Raw genomic sequence first — 16,557 nt, forward strand, 5'->3', positions numbered from 1 at the left:
TGCTCTCACTTTTTCTTGAAATCAAGTTAAATCCAGCTTCAAACATGTGCTGTTATTATTTAAGTAATGATTTAGGACTTATTTATCCAACCACCTTTGTTACAAGTGAGGGTGAGTTCTCATAATTCCTGGTGCAAGTAAATGCTGACTCACAGTTACAAGAGGTGGCCAATTAACAAGTGAAATTCTGGAACCAAGGAAATATTTCTCATATATTTTATGTTGAGGATCTTGCATGTAATTAGTACCAAAAAGCTTAACTTGAGAAGCTTCGTGGTCATACTGATCTTACAGCTGGAGGATGAAGCCCAAGATACAGCCAAGTATCTGTGCCTGTATCACCAACAGATACAGCCCAGTATCTGTGCCTGTCAGATACTTAGCTGAGTTAAAGTGCATGGTGCAAGTGGGAGTGAAAACAAAAGATAGAGTGTAATTGACTCTGATCCTTAATTCACTTTAGCCAGTGAGTGCATCTATCCTGTTTTTCACTTAGTAAAAAACCACATTATGAGTTATATTTAGCCCTGATGTGCAGCACCCAGAGGTCTCATTCTGCTCTGTCCCTCAGCAGGCTCAGCTCTCTGGGAATACAAAAATGTGTAATTCCCTAGGGAGCACAGAGCCTGGCTGCACCCTGGGGCAGATGAGAGCCAGGGCTCTGCCCAGGGTCACTCCAACATCCTAAATTAACTTGTTGGAATAAGTGAGCCCCCTGCCAGCCGCTGTGCCTGCTGGCCCTTGGCTCAGCTGTGCTCCCTGGAGCAGGGATGAGAGCTGCCTGAGGGCAGCCAGGAGGGCAGCTCCAGCTCAAGGGGCCTCTTGAGTTTGCTCAGAAGCCTCGTGTGCGTCACTCACCCAATTCTGTGCCCAGCCAGCAGCACTGAAGTGAGCCCATCCCCATGATGGGCACTATAAAAGGGCAGCAAAGGCTCTGTGGGGTGCACAGAGCTGCCTCAGGACAGAAGGGGATGGGGCTCCCCCATTGCAAGATGGGCTCCATCCCATTTTGCACCCTCTGTTGCTTTATTAGCATAGCAACAGCCAATATATTTGGTAAGTACACTTGTCCTTTCCTCTGCCTGTGTCCAAGAGTGACTGATCTTTGTGCTGCTCTGTGTGTTGTCCTGATGGAGTATATAATGGTCTTGAATCTTGCACTCTGCAAATGTAGCAGGTTATTGAGTGCTGTGCAAACTAAGGCTGGGCTGCTGGTTGAATAGTAAACTATCAGGATCTTTAAGTGGTCAGGCTTACCTTAGTTTGTACAACTGAATTTTAGGTGGAAAAAAACCATTTTCTCAAGGGCTAGAGAAGGAACACAGGTAAGAAAAGGTGCTGCTGCAGGGTTGTGAAGTTCCTCAGTCACATCTTCTACTTGTAGGTGCCATCGTCTAATTTAGGCTTGAACCTAAAGATATTGGACAGTCTGAGTGCTGCCCCCAGTTCTTTGGCCTGAGTTTGATAGCCCTGCACAACCAGTGATTTGAATCACTGAATGAATTAGTTATTTAACTCAGATGTCTTGGTAGACCCTCTCTAGCACTGTACAAAGGGATCTCCACCATCCCAGAGCAGCTGATGTTTGAGGTGAAAAGGGGGAGCTTTGCCTATGTGACATTGTTTATAGATGAGATCACCTGAAATTTTGCAATCTCATGAAAACTTTCACATGGTCTTAAGGGGACACGGTAAAAACTCAACAAACTGATGTGATTGAGAAGCATTAGAAGAACAGGAACGGTCTGTAGCTGTAGAAGTTCCATGAGTTGCAAATTATTTCAGGCTGAAAAGCATTCAGAACACTTATGATGTATTTGCACTACAGTGTATGATCATGCTCAGACCAAATACTGGCTTAAGCAAACATTTGGACTAAATTGCTGTGGGGCTTGTTTGCTGTATTTTTATAAACTAATCCGTGGTATTAAGAGCATGACATTCATCAGTTTTTAAAGGGTGAGGAAAGTGTCAGATCAACTAATCTGCTCTGTAAAAAAGAACTTATTGAATTTCATCATTCTACATTCTGCATCTAAAACAGCAGCTAGGGCAGCTTTGAATGCATTAAAAATTTGCTACGTGGCTTCAGTAGTTGTCCCATTGAAAACACAGAGTACTCCTAGTAGGAATTAGTCTGATGCTAGTGCTAGAAATTGATTATTTTAAAATATTTTATGAGATTAAGAAGAAATACCTCTCCTTTTGGTGAAATAGTGAGTGACTTAGCTTCAGTAAAGGATAATTTCTCAGAAAATTTAATAGTCGTGTGTGTGGTTATGCAAAGGGCTCTTTTGTGGTCATAGGCACAAGTAAGTAAAGAACCCCAAGTACCAGAAAATTATAGCCAGGCCAGTGCAGAACAGAGCTGAGACTAACTAAGCACAGGCCTGGAAAAGGCTTTCATGATCATCTCCACCATGTGCTCATCCTGCAGCTGGCAGAGCAGTGGTTTGTTCAGTACCTCCCTGTGCTGTCCCACATGGAAATGCACATGGGGAGCAATGGGAAAACAGCCAGGGAGGACCCCTGAACCTGCTCCCCTGCAGCACTGGCACTAACAGGGGTTTGGTAAGAATGGGTTTGTGGCGAGACCACCCTTAGGTGTTTGTCTCCTTGCTGTTTTCAGAGTACCAGACTGACTCCCAGCCCCTGCGTCCGTGTGAGCTTCAGAGGGAAGAGGCTTTTTCAGCAGGAGAAGCCTACGTTCCTCAGTGCTCGGAGGATGGCCAGTTCAGGTAATTCATCCCTCCTATTAATGTGCTGCCATATGATGTGACCTTTTGTTGCTAATGGAAGTTTTACCCTGTCTGGAAGAGCCACTGCATCAGTGGACTGGAGGATGAGGGGTGCAGGAGACTTGAAAGGACTTCACTGAGCCATGTTGCAGATCCAAATGAATTCCTTGTTATGGGAAATAATCTCTGAGTAAAGATGTCTATCTAAGATTAACAGGCTAATTTTGGCAGCATTATTTGCATGTCAAATGCTTTTGTGGTCAGTTTACAATGTGGTGCATTTTGCTGTCTTCCTACACATGCTCATGGGTGAATGGAGTGCCAGCTGGCACAGCTCAGCCAAGTGACTGAGAACTTATCCACCATGGTCAGTGGCACAGTCAGGGTTCCCTCTAAAGGCAGTGAAGGAACTGAAAAGCACACAGAGAACAGTGATTTAGAGAGCAGCATGTTGCTTGAAGGTGCAAGAAGCTAACAAGTTAAAGCTGAGGCTAAGTACAGATTTTAATTTCTCTATTATCTTTTCTTTTTGCCACTGGTGGCAGCTGTGACCATTCTAGATTTGACTTTGAAACTGCCTCAAAGTGTTTGGTGAATTTCAGATAATGACAATTAGGGTTCTGTCCAATGTGCTTGCTTCCTCAATGACTTCAATTCACGTATCTGCAATTCCTGAAGAGTTCAGAGAATTACTGGAATTAAGGGCTCCCACTGATCAGTCACCAGAAATGCAGCTCTTGCCAGTTCCATTATTTGTGATTTTGAAGTATTTGATGTGGTTTGCTTTGCTTTATGGTTTTTTGGTGTTTTTTTTTTTTTTTAATGTCTGGTACTGACTGAGGACTCTGCAAACACAAAATAAAATATTACTTGTGATCTTCTTCAGGACAGTCCAGTGCACTAGGAATGGTCTTTCCTGTTGGTGTGTAGATGAGAATGGTGTTGAGGTTCCTGGCAGCAAACAGAATGGATATCCCATATCTTGTAAGTAAAAAGTTTCTCTCTTTCCTCAGATTGGGTAAAGAACCATTTAAATCTGCATTTGAACTGCTGAAATCAAGAAAAGGCCAGCCACAGACTTTGATGGACTCTAGTTTGTGATAATTGCTATTGGAAGGTCTGGAGTTTCTACAAGGCTTCAACCTGATACACCTGGATGTCTGTCCCAGTAAGACAAATTGTGAATGAAAGATTGATTTAGTGTAATGGCTTTTGAGTTGGAGAACTTCAACCCCATCTGTGGTGGGCTTCTCTATACCCATTTTCATAACCTCAAGTCCATCAATGCCCTCATGCCACCTAGGTGGGAGACTTAGAACTTGTAGTTCTGAGAAAACTCAGATGTTGCCTCAATAAAGGACTCAGTGCCCAACAAGAACCTTCCTCTAACAGTGCCCCTCTCTGGTACCACAGGCTTGTCCTTCTGCCAGCTGCAAAAGCAGAGGATCTTGGTGAGCCGATACATCAACAGCAGCAGCATCTCCTACATCCCTCAGTGCCTGGATTCAGGGGCTTTCGACCAGGTGCAGTGTGACACAGAGCTGGGGCAGTGCTGGTGTGTAGATCCAGAGGGAATGGAGATTTATGGCACCAGACAAAGAGGAAAGCCAGTACGGTGTAAGTGATATTCAACAAAATGATGGGGTTTGTGGGTTTGAAAGGCTTGGTGTGAATAGGGACTAATAAGATTATTAAGTCCAACTCCCTGCTCTTCATAAAAACAAGATAATGCACCTCAGTGTCCCTGCTCAATGTAACCCCCTTTTAAACAACAGGGTGGTCATTCAGCTGTTTGGGGGAAATTAATACACAAATAAACATTCCCTCTTTTCTTATTAGGTCCAGGGAACTGTGAGATCCGGGACCGTCGCATCCTGCACGGGTTTGGGGAGAAGAGCCCACCACAGTGCTCAGCAGATGGAGAGTTTCTGCCTGTCCAGTGCAAGTTTGTCAACACAACAGACATGAGTGTTTTTGATCTTGTTCATAGTTACAACAGGTAAGAGCTCAGGCTTCTGAATCAAGAATGTAATCCTGCATACCCCTACAAGGCACCATCTGACTGCTTTTTTGTGGTTTTTGCTACATGGAGCCCTTATTCTGTAACTGCACATTATGATATTTTCTGTTAAAGAATGGACCAAGTGAGAAAAACCTTTTTCTTCTGAATTAAATCTGCTGATTAAAAAAAAAAAAAATATATATGTATATCATCCATCCCTGCAGTCTAATTGTTGTGTCCTCACACAGCCCTGGATACCACGTTGTGATCTGTAGTTGGAAAAGTAGCCAGGGCTACTTTTGAGACAGACAGACAACAGCAAATGAGATAGATGCAGAAGGAGCAGAGGAATTTGGATGTATATATGAGGTAGGAAAGGACAATTCCATATGGGAGATGAGAGCAGATGGACAAGTGATAACATGCAAAGATGAAGTTCCATCTGATGATGAGAACCTCTTACCTGTCTAAATATTAGGCAGTGCCAGGGCTGCTCACATGGCTGAAACAGCAAATGATGAACAGCTGTGCTTCAGAACACCAGATCAAATCCTTGTCTGTGGGGATAGGAAGCTCCCTGTCCTGTGGAGGAGCTGGGAATTAACACTGTGATGGAGACACGGGGATGGGCAAGGGGAGCTGATGGGAGAGGAGTTTGTTTTGGTGCAGATGTTCAGACTCTCCAGAGAAACCTTTCAGTGTCTCGTGAAGTGCCACTGACTTGGCTCCTCCGTCAGCACCAGTTTCCCTGGTGGAGAGCAGAGCACTAAACATAACATCTCATTGTGACTTGGCTCTGTAGCAGCAAAGGTGTTTTATTGTAAATGTCAGTTTTGCTGTGTGGAGAGGTTTCTTTTTTTAAAATTTAAGTTAAACTGAAAGACAGGTCTGAATGCACAGTGCTAATTTGTCAGAGCTTCAGGAGAGACTATTTTGGTGAGAGCAAAATAATCTGACTGTTTTGTTTGTTGGTGTTAAAATGCTAAAAAGCAACTACAGTGGAGAAATCAATGCTTTAAATTGACATTTTTTTCCTCCCACTGGGAGATTTGCTTGCAAAGACCTGCAAGATTTGATTTTTCTGTCTGTGTAATGTAATTAATCACAGCAGGATCATTTCAGTCCCAGCTGTCTACCTTCTAATTATAGCATTGGCTTAACCTATTGCCATCATATCTGGGTATTTCAGGTCATTAATATATTTATTTTCACACTACTCCTGCCTGAAATGTCATTATTCCTTCCCCAAACCAGGGCAGAATGTGGAATTGAAGGGATGAGTTCCACAGCAAAGGGCTGTAGCTGAACAGGGATTTTAACCCATGTTTATGGTCATATGGAACCAGTGGAGAAAATTTCTTTGGTTCCACAGACTGATTTTTAAAGTGTAGACATATAATCCTACCTCTCTTTCCAAACAGTTTCCCTAGACCTTCATAAATATTCCAGAATAAGCCAGGTGGTTTAACATACAAACACACAAATGGGGAAACTCAGAAGTTTAGAGCTGAGACTTTCCCAAACAGAAGACTTCCACAAAGAAAGGTGAGCCCAAATTTCCTGCCTCACCTGGAGGGCTTGGCTGCTGTTACTTTTTCTGCATGGACTGTGTCCAGGTCCTGCCTGGATAGGCAGCTATATAGAACACCCTGTAGCAAATTGATGGGAATTATCAAAAAATCAAAAGTCAAAGAAGATTTTTTTTTACTTTCTTGCAATAATCAATAATGAGTAGTCTTTGCTGGAAGCCAAGAGCAGAGACTTATATTCTGAAGGCCAAAAACTTCACATTTATGTTTTCCTGTATTTTTGAGTGTGAGCATTCTTGTTGAAACATATAGAAACACTAGAAATTTACCCATAACTTAAATGCAGTCACAGTTGGTTTGGACTGGCTCTGAAAGATGAGGAATTCTATGGTTTTGCTACTCATCTTGATGGCTGTGGTTAAAGAGTCTGAGAAAATAAAAAATGTGGTAAGAATTGGGTTTTCCACATAAGGTGAGAAAAGTTTTGCCCTCTTGTTTGTGTGGGCCTAATTTATATCTGTTTGTAATTTATTTAGCTTTACTCTCCACTTGGAACAAAAATAACCAGAATGACAAGATGTGACTACACATCTGCCCCATATAAAGTAGTGTGTGTGACTTTTTAATGTTGAAAATGAAAGAAAGCAGGATGCAAATTTTGCCATTGAATCCTGTGTCACTCAGAGGTTGAGATGCTTGAGGTGATGAGCTCCAAGGACATGAGCAGTGCAGAAGAAAGATCATATTCCTGACTAGGAAGTGGACAGTGCATGATAATCCAGGGCAGCTGAGAGGTCTTAAAATACCCCAAGCTGTTCATGCCTGTGTGCACATGGAACACTACAGAAATCAGCTATTTATATGTTTATACCTTAAATTGTATTGTTTTCATGCTGGCAGAAGTCCCTCTGTGCCCTGAAGTGTGACATTTTGATCTCTCTCAGCATGCCAGTGTCAGCAGTGGAGCAGGATTTGACAATCCAAAGTGGAGGGACTCAGTGGGCTTTCAGTTTGTAGATGTGGAAGGGTGCCAGAGCAAAGCAGCACTAGACAGGGATGTGCAAATTCTGAGACAGGAGCACTGCTGGGACAACCCTGAGCTTACAGCCCCCTCCTCTGACAGAGGTACTGTTGCTGTGGGCTTCCCCAAGGCTGTGCTTTGATGTCCTGTGGAAGCAGAAACATCTTCAGCTCTCCTGACAGGAGGTAGTGGAGCTTCCAGGAGTGCCCTCTCCTATGAAGACAGGGTGAGAGAGTCCCCCCTGGAGAAGAGAAGACTCTCAAGGGACTTTACAGCACCTCTCAGCACCTCAGGGGAGCTACAAGAGAGGTGAAGGACTTTTAACAAATGCGGTAGTGTTAGAACAAAGGGGAATGGCTTTGGACTGAAAGAGGGTAGGTTTAGATTTAGATATTAGAAAGAAATCCTTTCCTGTGAGGTGCTGAGGCACTGGCACAGGTTACCTACAGAAAATATGGATGCCCCATCCTTAGGAGTGTTGGAGGCCAAAGCTGGATGGGACCCTGAGCGGCTTGGTCTGGTGGAAGTGGCCCCTGCCCATGGCAGGGGGGTTGGAATTAGATAGTTTTCAAGGTTCCTTCCAACCCAGAATATTCTATGATTCAGGCAAAGTCTTGGAGGTGGCAATGACCCCTTGCTCTGCTCAGCTGAGCACCAGCTCTGAGCCAGACAAGCATTTCACTGCTGCTCTCAGGCTACTCATTCTGGAGCATTCCTGAGGCTGCTGGAGTGTGGCACTGAATCCCTGGTCACAGTTCACAGGGAGGCTGTGAACTGCTTTTCCCCAGTTAATCAGTGCCTAATCCACCAATATTCTTATTGCTGAGTGTCCATCCTTGGAAAAAACCTAATTTGTGTAACTCTCTGGAGGTGTTGAGCAGAAAATCCCACTTCCTTGTTATTAGGTTTTTCCAAATAAGCTACATGCAGCTGGGACACCACACCTTTATAGTATTTCAGGGTAAGGGGATGTGTCCATAAAATAATATGATTGTTTTAGAGCTTGGCACTTTGAAACTAGAACTTGAAACTTACCTTTTGCTTGGAGAAACCCTAGGATGTCTGTCAGTTAAGACCACATTTATTATGGTGTTTCTAGCTTGGACCCTATTAAGTTTCTTTCTTAAATAATTGCTTTGCTGGAATCTGGCTGTTGTCATTCCTAGAATATTACACTGTAAACCATCTCTTTGATCTCCAGAAGCCAAAGTGATTCTTGTTTCATATTAGAATCCCTTTCTCCTTTTCCTTAATCTGTTGAGCCATGACTTGAAAATGGAAGATATTAGCAAGGTTTTTATCAGCTTTTGTACTTAATTCAGTGCAGAAATTGTACGTGGCATGTAAGGAAGGGGAAGCAACCTGTTTTTTTAGGCATTCTGCCATCTCATGCAGATTTGTGGAAGGAGCTAATGAATGGGTGTTGTAATAACATTAAGCCAACGCCCATCTATTTTACACTCTTTGACAGGCTTCTGAAGATGAGAATATAATTGAAAGTGAGTTAGATGCTGGGTACATGTTTAGGAGGGCTCAGAAATCTGTTTGAAGGGAGATTATCCACCATTTGTTTAGAAAAATGGCATTTAGGAGAGTTGCTATCCTGCTGAAACAGCACTCTGGATCATGTCAGAGCCTGGTTGCCAAAAGGAGACCAAAGCCTTTTGTACTGGCCTTGTGCTCTGCAGACATCCTTCTCCTATGAAATCAGGAAGGAAACAGCTGATTCTTTGTTGTGGTTGATGGGGCTCCCTGGGCTCTTCACAGCAGGCTGCTTTTTATTCCAGGCTCCCAAGGGCTTTCCAAAAATTCAGCTCGGTGAGGGAAGTGTTCCCGGAGATCTCTGGGTACTGTTACTGCGTGGACAGCCTGGGGAGGGAGTTAGCAGACACAGGTGAGTGCCTTCCAGCATCTTATCCTCTGATCTGGGGGTGTTGAATTCCCAAGGGAAGGGACAAATAACAACTGTCAGTCTTCAGGTTCATTTGTTAGTTCAATTTCACTCTTACAAGGGGTAAGAACAATGTGACTAGTGTAATGCCCATGGAAAGGGCTGGAGCTCACTAATGAAATCCCACCCTTTTGAGCAGAGCTCAGCAGCAATGAGTGGAGTTGGGAGCTAATCCTGTCCTCTTTGGGATGTGGAATGGGATTTCTGAATGTCCACTTTCTGCCCACGCTAGGGAGCTGTGTCATATTTGATATGTCCTATTAGCAAATACAGGGGAATATAAAGGGCCTGAAGAATGAACTCGTTTCTTCTTGCTTAGGTAAAATCTAGAATTGTTTGGGTTGGAAAAGACCTGTAAAGAACATCTAGTCCAACCTGTCTACAGTGGGCAGGGACATCCTCTTCTCTCATAATCTCAGGATTTAGGCATGTTAATAGTTGATGGGATGCTTTAGAAGAAAGAATGTTCTTTTTTCAGCAAGGAGGAATGAGGAGGTTGAGAATTTATAGACCTTCCTTAGATACTGTGGTTTTAATTTTCAATTTTTTTAAAGGGGAAAAATACAAAGCGCAATATCTTGAAATTTAGGTGATAGACAAGACCCTCAACATTTAATTCCCAGAAAAGAAAGAAGTACTCAAGAAATCTGTGCAGTCAGAGAAACTACTGAATGTCTTGGTTTTTAGTATGCAACCAAAATGACTTGTAGTTGGTTTTGGTAACATCTGTTTCCAAAATTCCATCAGTTTCTGTACTGGAGGCTGAACCTAACAAAACCACAGACTATAGCTAGGTATGGGATGTTTTTCTTGCTTGTTTTGGTAGATGTCAAGGCATAAAGGTGGTGCATGGACACCCATCCCTGGGTCCAGGGTGTGGTGCATTAGGGTTATGTAGGGTTATAAGGGTTATGCCAACTTCACATTTGACTTGTTTAGAGAACTGGATTTATTTTACCTGAGAATCTCCCAGCTTTGCTCTTCTGGGGTAATGGTGACTTCTGTCTTAAATGGAGTCCCTGTGCTAAAAGTCTGTCTTTCCCAGGCCTGGAGCTGCTGCTGGATGAAGTTTACGACACGGTTTTCTCAGGGCCAGAGCCTGCCCGCACGTTCACGGAGAGCAGCATCCATCGGATCCTGCAGAGGAGATTCCTGGCAGTCCAGCTGGCCACCTCTGGCAACTTCAGATGTAAGTAGCACCCAGGAGATGCCCTGTAAATCAGGTGGCAGTTCTGGAGCTTTTATGTGACAGCTACTGTTGGGGAGAGTTGTTCTAAAAATGTATAATTTCACATTTCCAATGCAAGAATCAAGGTCACTGAATTGCAGATGGCTTTTATCCTCTGCACTGAACATTCTTTACAAGCAGATTTTCCCTGTCTCTGATCAATGCTTTCCCACGTGCCTGCAGATCACATTGTTTGAAATCCCATGAACTCTCTGTATCTCTTGCCCCGAGATTACGGAGATGGATTTGTTGATTTATTAAATTAAAAGCCTGAGAAAATGCTCCCTCATTTATGTTGGTACACTCAGAAACAGGAAGGGTTTTACACTGACCACAACACACTCCACTCCCAGGAGGCCACACAAAAGTTTGTAGAACCTTGGTCAGCAAGGCTGAACTTTTGGATCTGCCCTTGGGCCCATTCCTTCCCTGGTCAGGACAGGCATGTGGGGAGAGAGTTTCTCCACCTACAGGCAATGAACTCTGCAGGACAGGAGGTCAGGGACCTCCTCCCTCCTAGACCAGAGCCCAATGCAAACTGGGAAGAGTTTGAATCTCCCATGTGATACTTCATCCTCCCATCCAAATTCCCAAACTCCTCTGACATTGCTTTCTGAATCTTGCTAAGGAGTTGCATCACCAGAAATATGAAGCAGATATGATGTCAGTCTTTTGGTCATATAGTCACACAGTTTTCCTGGCTTTGGGACAAGCTGATCCTTCTGGGGAGTTTTGAAGGCATCTTCCCTCTGCACTGCACAGTGGTTCTGGCTTAGCTCTGGCTGTGGCTGAGGCTGCAGCAGCTGTCAGCACAGATCAAGCTGTACCAGCCACAAGATGGAGATGTGACCTCAGTCATCAGCCACTGAGGGGGATGCTCTGGTGACTCAGGAAGCTCTCGCACTGTCACCTGAATCCACTCAAACTGGGGAAGCTGTCAGAGTCCCCTGGATGAACAGGTTGCTCTGACATAGTGCTCTTGCTGCCTCACTCAGGTAGCTGGGTGTAGCTGGAAACTTCTTGAAGTTGAGAAGTGTTTAGGCTGTAGGATTTCAGGTTAATATAAACAAGCAAAATTTCTGTTCAGAGGGTGAAGTCTTGTATTGGAGAGATCATACCCCAGAAAATTTACTTGCTGGATTTTTGCCCTCTTTGCCTTTAAGGCCAGTTTGACAGGAAAAGGATCTTCAGATCCCTGCAGAGGGAAATGGAGAAATTCTCAGCCCAAATTTCCACAGTCAGGTGCAGATCTGTTTGCCGGAGCAATGCTTCATTCTCTTCAGAAACACTGAAGTTTGCCTTCAAATCAGTTCCCCAGGCTGTACATCTGTCTCTGTTGACCAGCTTTGCTTTTGTACAAAGGTCTAGAGCTCCCCCAGCCTCCAGCATGGTTTCCTGGGAGAAATATTCCTGCTCTGCCTACTTGCAACCACGGCTGAAAAATGTGTTGAGACTTTATCTTCTGTTTAGTTTTCAGAAATTGTCACCATTAGGTTGGATGTGACATACACACGTGATCAGGGTCTAAGAAGAAAAAGTTTTTTATTCTGTGTGTTCTCCTGCTTATATACTTTTAACAAAGTGTGATCTTAAGTCATTAACTACATCACAATAACTTATTATATTCATTGGTGCAAAGCAATTAAAGTCGATGTAATTGGCAAAAGTTTTACAGAAATTTAATAAGGCACATATACACATCTACTGATGCACGTAGTCTAGCTTACAAAAATTTTCATGTATCTTTTCTAATCTGTTTTCATGCTGACAGCCTTGTCTTCTTCCTTGCTATGGATACACTTGAAATTCATCAATTGTTATTTCTTCTATTAACTCAGCTTTACTTGCAAGCCAGCTGTCAAGCCCCTCCATAGAAATTAATACCTACAGTGGAAAACCACGGGGCAAATTCTTCATGGGAAAAGAGGATGGAGAATTCACATTTTGAGCTAGTAGTTGATGTGCCACTGGAAGTGATCAGGAAGTTAAATTCTCTTTCCTAATTTGTTTTTTCTTCCCAATCTCGGAATCTCTGCTGGTCAGAGTGACCCTGAGATACATTAGAAAGTCTCTTTTCCCATCCTGGCAGTCAAAGAAGGAGCCAGAACTCTTCAGTTCTCGTTCTCAAGGTTGTTTATTGTTTCTTATCTATAAAATTCTTTCTCCTGGCCTGCTGAGGTTTACTCAGCAAGTCAGACAGAGGCACTCTGACTGCCTCAGAGACAGTGTTATCTTTTATACTAAAAACTACATGTACATTATTTACCATAACTTCCCAATACCTATCACCTATGTTAGACAGTGAGTTTCTATTCTAAACCAATCTAAAATTGCCAATATCACCCAGAAGATAGAGGGTAGGAGGAAGAAGGTAAAAGGCTAGGAAGAAGAAAGAAAAATTCCTCCATCTTGGGACCCTGAGCCCCCATACTAAAAACCTTAAAAATCTATTTTTCACCCTGTGACAAACTAACTATTGTTCTACTTAAACTTTCTTGACTTGCAATTCTTCATATAAAGGTTGGTAATTGTTTTTCCATGAGTCAGCATCAAAGGCACAAGGGTCTTGGGCTCTGTGCCATGGTCTCTGAGCCCCCTGTCACGGTCTCAAGTCCTCCAGGGAAGCCAGAGGAATTTCCTGGGTTCCAACACCCAAACAGGCAAACAATGGGATCAAACAAAGGTGGCTCTGAAACTTTGAGCTTTCCGTGCTTAACACTTGCTGTTTTCCCTGCAGGCCCCTCGAGGTGCGAGGCTGAGCGCTCGGCAGCGCTGCGATTCCAGGAGCCCTTGGTGCCATTCTGTGCAGCCAGCGGGGCCTACGCGGCCCGGCAGTGCCACCCGCAGGGCCCGTGCTGGTGCTCAGACAGCCGCGGCCAGGAGGTGCCGGGCACACGGAGCCGTGGCCAGCTCCCAGCCTGTGGTATGTATGAGATTGGCCAAGGGAAAAATCCCTCAGTGTCTTTAGCACTGCGCTTCCAGCAGCTCTTGGTGCCATCCTGCACGGCCAGCGGAGCCTACGCGGCCCAGCAGTGCCACCCACGGGGCCCATGCTGGTGCTCAGACAGCCATGGCCGGGAGGTGCTGGGAACACGCAGGCGAGGCCAGCCCCTAGCCTGTGGTACATACTGAAATAAACACGGGCAGGAGACCTTTCTCCTTTTAATGCCTTTATTAAAAGTGATCAGCTCTGGGAGGGAGAACTGGCGGGTCCGCGCTTATGGCGCCGCTGCTCCCAGGAATGGCACGGAGGAGGAGGAAGAGTGCAGCTTTGTCCACTGGTCTGGGGGCAGAGCTGGGGGTCCCATCCTCATGAGAGCATCAGGAGATTCCCCGCTTTTCACTTCAACATTGGAGGTATTCTGTCTAGCCAACATCTTTGTTAGGGTGAGGGATAAAAAGGGTCTTAGCAGGTACTAGATTCTGTTCCTCACGTCTAGACATCACTTTGATTTGTCAATTTTGTGTTGGCTCATTGTTTTTAGGGGTTTTTGGCTAGGTTTGGTGAGGGGCTTCTCCTGTTGCATGCTGGTTCCTAGGTCATTTGCATGCTAACGCCGATGTCTCCTCCTCTTCACCTTCCGGGTGCCATCCTCCAGGAAGCAGCAGGGTGTCACTCGACAAAAGGGGGAATTCTTAACCATAATGACAGGTAGTTAATGAAAATGACAGGTGATTACAATAAGAAACAGTTAGAATTCCACTCTGGCAGCAACTGGCCCAACCTGTGAACTCTGCAACCTTTTGAAAAAATGGGCAGTTTTTTCTACTCATAACACATACGAGATTGGCCAAAGGAAAAATCTCTCAGTGTCTTTTGAGATAAATAAAGGGCAGGAGATTTTTCTCCTTTTTAATGCCTTTATTAAGAGTGACCAACTGGAGTGGGGGCCCAATGGGGTCGCGCTCACGCCACCGCTGCTTCCCAGAGTGGCTTGGAGGAGGAGGAGGGGGTGTGCAGCTTTGTCCACTTTGCACAGCAGCAGAGCTGGGGATTTCATCCTCACGGGTGCGGCAGGATTTCCATACCCCAATTCAACCTCTGAGGTCCTCCCTCCTTAGACGTCACTTAAGTTGTTCAGTTCTGTGGTGGCTCGTTGTTCCAGGGGTTTTCTTTGCTGAACTTGGTGAAGTGTTCCTACTTTTGCATACCAGCTCTGATGTCACTTCCTCCTCACAGTCCTGGGTGCCATTTTTTAGGAAGTAGCATAGGTGAAAACCTGACCCTATGGAGAGGGAAGTCCAACAGGTAATTGACAGGGGATGAACAACAAGTAATTGATATTCAACAGGGTAACCTCCCCAGGACTAGTAACAGTGGGTTTAACTTTATCAACTATGTAACTTTTGATAAATAGGTGTTTTCTTATTCATAACATCTTTAGATGGGAACAGAGCAGACCAGCTCCTTTCTCAGCTCTGACAGATTCTGGTGGTCAAAGATCCTGGAACCTCCCCAGGGCTAAGAGTCACATTCTAATAATTTAAATATCATACTGCTTTTATTTTCTGTTGTGATCTTTTAGTTTTGCATGCAGCAAGGCTTTTCTTAGCATCTCTGATATCTGGTGTCATGGTTTGACACTGGCACAATGCCAGTGCCTCTATGAAGATACATTTTCTCTGGTAGCTGCTGTGAGATGTGACCAGGAATAAGTAAAGCAGGCTCTTACTTAGGAAAGAAAAGAATCAGAACTTTATTAACTACTCTACAACTACAGATAAAAAGGAACACACACACAGGGAAAATGAAAACTTCACAAATGCATTTTTTCTTCTTCTACTAAATTTCTAACTCAATACATTTGTTCTTCAAATCATTAACTCTCAGTCTAGCAGCACCTTTTAGACAATCAATCTTCAGTTCATCAAGAGGAGAGGAGTCTTTCTTGTACTATGGGCTTCTCCTGGAAACACAGCTGAAGCTTCGTGTGTTTCTGTGTCACTTGTGGCACTGCCCGGAGTACATCTGCCGTCGTGACTTCTTCTTTTCTATGTCCAGTGCTCTCACCACTGAACACGGACTAGAACTGCTTCTAGGGTTGTCTTTTAAGGATGCTCTGTCTCGATCTAAAAAAAAAAGGCACAGTCTCTCTTTTGGGACACCTGTCTCCACAATCTCTCTTTTGGGACACTTGTCTTCTTCATATTTTCACCCCCTGGGGCCGAGGGGCATCAACACTGAACTCTCTTGGTTCTGAGGCCATTGCTTCCTTCTAGAATGCAGTCTCTGTATCACAAGGAACATGGTTCTGTCCATGGCTATACAAAAAGAGTCCAGCAAAAGCCACTCTATTATCTCTTCTCACTAGGATTCTTCTCTATTCTTCTACTATCTCTCACTCGCCCAGACTTCTCTCACACTGGCCCATTTCCTTCTTCATCTTCCACTCTATCTTCTAGGAAAGGTCAATGATCTGTAAAGTTCTCATTCTCTAAAAAGGGGTTAAAAGCTCCTACAAGCGGCCGGCTGAACCCCCCCCTCTTCTCCGTCTCAGCCGTGCTGCCAGCACAGGCCCATGTTTATCAAGTCTCAAGGTTACAGTCCCAGGCAGCGGCTCTCTCTCTCTTTCTCTCTCTCTCTGTGTCTCAGGGGGGGCTGCCCGATGGCTCCCGGTGTCTCTCTCTCTCTCTCTTTCTCTCTCTTCCACCCTTCTACCCTGGGGCTCAGGCCTACCTCTCTCGGCCTCATGGCTTTCCCCTCCCCCTGCCCAGCCAGCAGCTGGGCCGGGGGAGAGACCCGAACTCTTTCTCGCCGGAAACCCAAGAGGACCCTCCCAGGGGAGAGCTCTGCTTTTAACCCTGTGTTCTCAGAGGCGTGTCTATGTCTCAATGGTCAGGTTAAATGCTAATATTAAAGTCTGAATATCTATTGGCCAAAAACACAGCATCCCAAAAAACACATTTCCTGTCAAACCACCACATCTGGATATCATCCCCACTTGCACAGAGCCCCTTTGCCAGCCAGACTCCTGATCTAGAAGCCACCCTCAGTGAAGCCATCGCAGGGATGTTCCCCTCCAGGGAACTGGCTCGAGTGGCACTGCAATTTACTGCCAATCCAAAGCGTTTCCAAGAAAACCTCTTT

The 16,557-nt window shown here is 44.6% G+C and overlaps 1 protein-coding gene across 1 annotated transcript in view; it reads left to right on the top strand.

The window, feature by feature from the left end:
- Positions 1-992: 992 nt before the first annotated feature.
- TG (thyroglobulin) overlaps positions 993-16,557 on the top strand; it is a 149,302-nt gene continuing 133,737 nt past the window's right edge. Inside the window, 8 exon segments of the mRNA XM_036406748.2 lie at positions 993-1,056; positions 2,630-2,738; positions 3,625-3,722; positions 4,152-4,355; positions 4,578-4,737; positions 9,078-9,184; positions 10,287-10,430; positions 13,207-13,392. Of these exon segments, the coding sequence (XP_036262641.2) occupies positions 993-1,056; positions 2,630-2,738; positions 3,625-3,722; positions 4,152-4,355; positions 4,578-4,737; positions 9,078-9,184; positions 10,287-10,430; positions 13,207-13,392 (1,072 nt within the window).

This window comes from Molothrus ater, chromosome 1, assembly GCF_012460135.2.
Source record: "Molothrus ater isolate BHLD 08-10-18 breed brown headed cowbird chromosome 1, BPBGC_Mater_1.1, whole genome shotgun sequence".
Taxonomy (NCBI): domain Eukaryota; kingdom Metazoa; phylum Chordata; class Aves; order Passeriformes; family Icteridae; genus Molothrus; species Molothrus ater.